General features: G+C 47.0%; 1 protein-coding gene across 30 annotated transcripts in view; it reads left to right on the top strand.

Moving 5' to 3' along the window:
- The window catches only part of LOC112266035 (microtubule-actin cross-linking factor 1-like), a 261,147-nt gene that overhangs the window by 143,249 nt on the left and 111,898 nt on the right, over positions 1 to 6,000 (top strand). For all 30 annotated transcript variants that reach the window (XM_042295674.1, XM_042295675.1, XM_042295676.1 and 27 more), the window contains 6 exons: positions 1,430 to 1,549; positions 1,947 to 2,042; positions 2,782 to 2,909; positions 4,183 to 4,276; positions 5,029 to 5,183; positions 5,582 to 5,885. In XM_042295674.1, the coding sequence (XP_042151608.1) occupies positions 1,430 to 1,549; positions 1,947 to 2,042; positions 2,782 to 2,909; positions 4,183 to 4,276; positions 5,029 to 5,183; positions 5,582 to 5,885 (897 nt within the window). The remainder of the gene's footprint in view (positions 1 to 1,429; positions 1,550 to 1,946; positions 2,043 to 2,781; positions 2,910 to 4,182; positions 4,277 to 5,028; positions 5,184 to 5,581; positions 5,886 to 6,000) is intronic.

Genomic DNA, 6,000 nt, shown 5'->3' with positions numbered 1-6,000 from the left:
CATGTTCAGGTTTTTCTGCAGAGGCTCGAAGTCAACCTCAGAATCAGATGAAGACTCTTCATAAGCAACGTCGATATCTGATCTGACATCTGACTCCAACTCATCTAAATTCTGAAGCATTTGCAATGCTGTCAGAGCGTCCCTTCGTTTGGTTCAGCTTGCCATTTTGAACTACACACTTTGTATGTTGCGCTCACTGTCTGATTGGACTCTCCCAGCGGAAATGATATATAATTTCCTGCATTTCATAATAAAATGATTAGACCGGGCCACAATTCTTCATCAAAATTACACTATTGTTCTAAATTCAATCACCCTCTTCCCCTTCCTCATCGTTGGGTGAAGTCTCATGCACCATTATCAGCTTTTGTCTGGTTTCTATTGCCCATTCATCCATTGGCGACACATTTGCATATTTACATTTGAAGTTTATGATCATACTAGTTTTTGATAGCAGTCAGAGCAGTGCTGCCGCGCCAGTAGTCATGTGCTGAATACATGGACAGCACAGATATTCTTGGGAAAAGGGACATTTGGAAATCAGAGCTGCACCTCTTGAATTGGGTGCGTTATATGACAAAGGTTAAGTGTCTTAGAAACGGAATATGCTTAGCAGATTATTGCCAATTTAATCTGGTCACTTATTACACGTGAAATGAGTTTCGGTGTCGTGCCGATGGGGTCCGGCTGTTCAGCCAGACTGGCATTGTTTGTTTCCCCGCTCATGTCGTTGGATAGAGTCAAGGATATGTTTTGTGTTATTCTGAAGGCCTACTGCATTTAAATGTGTAAATGTAATAGTTTTATAGTGAATATAACAGTTCCGTAGCAGCATATTTTTACAAAGTAAAACGTAAAGGAGAGCGGTAATCAACCCCCAAGGCGCGCGGTCAAATGATTTGCTCCTGACAAATGGGCATAACACACACTCTCATCGTTACACTATTGTCTTTCTAAATTAAATCAGCCTCTTCACCCTCGTCATTCAGTTAGGCCTAATTTAAATTCAACTGTGAAGTAAGGTGCGCAATTATCGCCTGTTAATCCATTTGTCATTCAGTGAGGAGAGCGAGGGAGACACATTAGCACCTGGCAGGGTACCAACATCCTACAGCACATAGTCTTGGAAGGTTAAGTTAGGAATAGGTGTGGGGGGGAAAAAAACTGTAAAACGTCTCTAAATACGTTCCTGTTTGTGATTATTTTTTAAATTGACTAATGAACACTGGCGGTTCCCGTGTTACTGTGTCAATGTACAGTTGGTCAGTCTGTGTGACATCATGCTGCCAAAGCTGTGGAGCCAATAATGAACTGCATTGATCGCAGTCAACCATTGACGTATATTGATAGCTGACTGTCAATGAAACAGTTTGACCCTCCCTCTCTATCTCTCTCTCCCCCTTCCTCCTTCCCCCTCTCTCTCTATCAGGAGGTGGACCACCGCTGGGCAGAGTACCGCTCTCGTTTCTCCATGCTGCTCCAGTGGAGCCGGCAGCACAAGGCCCTCATGGCCAACAAGAACTTCCCACTGGACCCTGTGGAGCTCAAGGTGCTGAGGGGGAGGGAGAGAAGGGGACAAGGAAGGGAGTGGGGGGAGGTAGAAAGGGTGATGGAGGGAAGAGAATACAAATGGGGAGAAGGGAAGAAGAGAATGGAGGAGAAGGAAGGATAGTTAGAGAGGGAGGCAATGGGGGGGATGAGGGGGACAGGATGTGGGTAAAGATGCTAAATACATGTTTATAAAGCATTTGAGTAAGAGTGCTGATCTAGGATCAGTTTAGCGGGTTTAGATCCTAATGAGTAGGATTATATAGACCAGGAGTGGCTGATCCAAGATCAGCTCTACTACTCGGGCCCAGATAACTATTAACACTTTTCTGCTTTATCTAAAAATGTCCGTTATTGACATCTAACCTTTTTGTCAACACCATGTCGCTGTTCCACAGGCACTTTACAATGAGTACGTCCATTTCAAGGAGACCGAGATCCCTGCCAAGGAGCTGGAGAAGAGTCGCGTAGAACACCTCTACAAACTGCTGGAGGTAAGATTTGGAGGGGGGAAGAAAGAGAGGCTTTAGATTTCTGAAACTCATTAAGACCGCTCAATGACGACAAGCATTATAAAATGACAGCAGGAGCTGCAAACCTACGTTGACGGTGAACACCGGTTTATCGTCCGAGAGACGGAACGACATACCCAGGCAGATACTAAAGTACCATTACCCTGAGGACACAGCCTCATTTCAACATCAAATCCTATTATGGCATGTTAGACTGGCGTGAGTCTTCTGGAAAACTGAAACTCGCAAACAATGGCCGACGATGGAGAAAGAGATATGAAGAGGTGACCTGGTTTCTGCCACCACGAGCGGTCCGCATTGTACATCATGAGTCTCTCAGGGGTAGTGTGTGTGTGTGTGTGTGTGTGTTATCGAACACCCTGTTCTCTGCACCCGGTCATTTCAACCCCATGCCACTGCCTTGAGACAACAAACCATAATTCCTCCTTTATCAGATCCTCTTTCATTGCCCCTCGGTTCTACTCTCCTGATGTCACCACTGCCCTGCTGACACTCCTGATCAATGGCATATGATGACTCCCAACCCCAAGCATCCAAAACATTTATACTTCCAGACCTGGGTCCTTTGCACTCCCAAGTCATGTACTTTGCACACGAAATTCAGAATTTCAAATGTATTTTTATTATTTTGCATGTTAGAGTAAAGAATATGTAGGCGTGTCATTTTTACTTCTACAATACATATGTTTGTTTTCCCAAGGTATGGATGGAGTTTGGGCGCATCAAGCTGCCCCTGGGCCTGCACCCCAATGACCTGGAGGAGGAGTGGGGCAAGCTGATCCTGGAGATGCTGGAGAGAGAGAAGGCCCTGAGGCCCGCTGTGGAGAGGTCATGACCCTGACCTTAACCCTTACTGCTGCTCGTGTTTGAGTTATGTTTATACCAGTAGTCATAGAGACCCGAGGCCCTGCGGCGGAGAGGTCATGACCCTGACCTTAACCCTTACTGCTGCTCGTGTTTGAGTTGTGTTTATACCAGTAGTCATAGAGACTGAGGCCCTGCGGCATAGAGGTCATGACCCTCACCTTAACCCTTACTGCTGCTCGTGTTTGAGTTATGTTTATACCAGTAGTCATAGAGACCGAGGCCCGTGCGGCGTAGAGGTCATGACCCTCACCTTAACCCTTACTGCTGCTCGTGTTTGAGTTATGTTTATACCAGTAGTCATAGAGACCGAGGCCCGTGCGGCGTAGAGGTCATGACCCTCACCTTAACCCTTACTGCTGCTCGTGTTTGAGTTATGTTTATACCAGTAGTCATAGAGACCGAGGCCCTGCGGCCCACTGTGGAGAGGTCAGCAACACAGACCTACTTAACCCTGTAACTAACCTTGAAGCTGTAGTCCTTAGTGGGGAAACAGCCACTTCCATTTGAGATATTACAACAACGAAGGAGTTACTGCAAACTGCCAACACGTTTTTTTTTCTTTCCCTCTCATTGCAAGCGAGATAAAAGAGCAAAACATATTCACTTCAGCTCGGCAAACAGAAACAATAACAACGGTGGTGGGGGGGCGCTGTTTCATCCTACTGCGGATTCCGTCTTTAACCCTGTTAGAGCTAGTTTAAACCGGCAGTTATAGAGAGAGACTGTGGAGACGTATGCAGCACACTAACCTAACCCCCCCCGACACTGTACTTATAGACATCCCTTAGGCTGCGTGGTCGTGATGCAGGAGCGCAGATCTCTGCACAGAAACGCAGGAAGTCTCACTACGATCAGGCATTTCCACACGGGAGTTATTTTGCGTCGATCTGTACTCTTCTGTGTTGTGAAAACGTGGCCCTTGTGGATGCTTTTTAGTGTGAAACAACACTACCACTGTGCTTTTGAGGCCTAACGCCATTAACTGGTAGATTATTTCTCATTTAGGTCGTTTTTTATGGTTGTACGGTAAACCCATTCCATAGACACTGGCTGTATATGAAATAACACCCTATTCCCTATATAGTGCACTATTTTTGAACAGGCCCTGGTCAAAAGTAGTGTACTATTTAGGGTTCCTTTTCAGACAAACCAAATGAATGTTTTGAGCTTGTTCACACTGTGCTGATAGTGTGTGTGTGTGTGTGTGTGTGTGTTTGTGTGTGTGTCCCTCCAGACTGGAGTTATTGCTGCAGATGGCCAATAAAATCCAGAACATGGCCCTGGATTGTGAGGAGAAACTCACCCTGGCCAAGAACACACTACAGGCCGTGAGTGATGCTGTCCTATGTCACTGTCTGTGTCACTCTCTTTGTCTCTGTCTCTGTTTATCTGTGTCTCAATTTAAATTTAAGGGGCTTTATTGGCATAGGAAACATATGTTTACATTGCCGAAGCAAGTGAAATAGATAGTAAAAAAAAGTGAAATAAACCATATTTAAAAATAACGGTAACCTTACACTCACAGAAGTTCCAAAATAATAAAGACATTTCAAAATGTCATTATGTGCAAATAGTTAAAGTACAAAAGGGAAAATAAATAAACATAAGGGTTGTATTATTTACAATGGTGTTTGTTCTTCACTGGTTGCCCTTTTCTTGTGACAACAGGTCACAAATATTGCTGCTGTGATGGCACACTTTGGTATTTCACCCAGTAGACACTCGCTGTCTGTCTCGCTGTCTGTCTCGCTGTCTCTAACATTTCGAAATGTGAAAAAAACTGTATATATTTTAAATGACTTCACAATAAACTGAGGAGTAGAAGATAATTATTTCCTTCAATTTGAATTAACCCCAGACCTGGAAGCTACATGCCTTTTTCAATATGGTGTAGTGTGTCTCTCACTCATTTCCCCATCACTCTCCTTTCTCCCACTCCCTCTCTATCCCTCTCTCTTACTTTCCCCTCCATCCCTCTCTCTTACTTTCCCCTCTTCTTCCTCGCTGTTCACACCACTCCTCATCTCCTCTTCCTGTACCCCTTTTTCCCCCCTTCTCTCCTCCCCCGTCCCTCTGTCAGGACATGTCCCTGGTGGAGAGTGGCGAGGCGGTGCGTTGTGAGAGGGAGCTGGGCTTGTACCTGCAGGACTGTGAGGTTCTGATCAGACAGCTCAACCTGGACCTCAACATCCTCCGAGACGAGAAGTACTACCAGGTGGAGCAGCTCGCCTTCAGGTCAGTGGCGGGAGAAGGGGTGTAGGTCCGTTGGTAGAGCATGTCGCTCGCAATGCCAGGAAAGCGAGTTTGATTCCCGGGACTACCCATAAGGCAAAAATATACGCACGCATCGCTTTTGATTAAAGCGCCTGCCCAATGGCATATCAATTTGACTTGGTTATACTGCATCTCTGTAAATGTGACACCAGACGGTACTGTGTTTTGACTAAAGATATGTTCTGTGGAGCAACAGCGGAGGCCCAATGTCGAGTCGTGGCCGATCCACTGTTGTGCCTCGTCTGAAGCGTAGCTTGACCGCATGTGTGTGTGTTCTGTGTGTGTGTTCTGTGTGTCACAGGAAAAAGGTGTGTCTTTTTGAAGTCCCCTTTGAACACGTTTGTTCCCCTCCTCCACAGAGCGTCCTGTCTCCACGAGGAGCTGGTCTCTCTCCGGCTCCAGTGCTCCAGCGTCTACAGGAAGGGCCACTTCTCCCCGGTGACGGGGGGAGACCGGACGGCCCCGCGGGGGAGCGACAGTGGTCTCTCCCTGTCCACGGGGGCCCAGACCCTGCTGGGGGCAGTGGGCGTGGTGGGGGCGATGGGGGCGGCGTTGCTCAGGAGACCCATGTCCCGCTCTCAGCTGGTGGCCATGTCGTCCTCGGAGGACGAAGGAAGTCTCCGGTTCATCTATGAGCTCCTGGGATGGGTTGAGGAGACACAGGTAAGAAAGAAGGGGGTTAGGTGGAGGGAGGGAGCTGGGGAGGCTGGGCGGGAGGGAAGGAGGGATGGATGGATGGACGGGAAAGGGGATGGATGAGTAGAACTGATTGTGCGTA

The sequence above is a fragment of the Oncorhynchus tshawytscha genome, linkage group LG13, assembly GCF_018296145.1.
Source record: "Oncorhynchus tshawytscha isolate Ot180627B linkage group LG13, Otsh_v2.0, whole genome shotgun sequence".
Lineage (NCBI taxonomy): Eukaryota > Metazoa > Chordata > Actinopteri > Salmoniformes > Salmonidae > Oncorhynchus > Oncorhynchus tshawytscha.
Note: the sequence above shows the minus strand (reverse complement) of the source record. Positions and strands in the feature narration are given on the sequence as shown.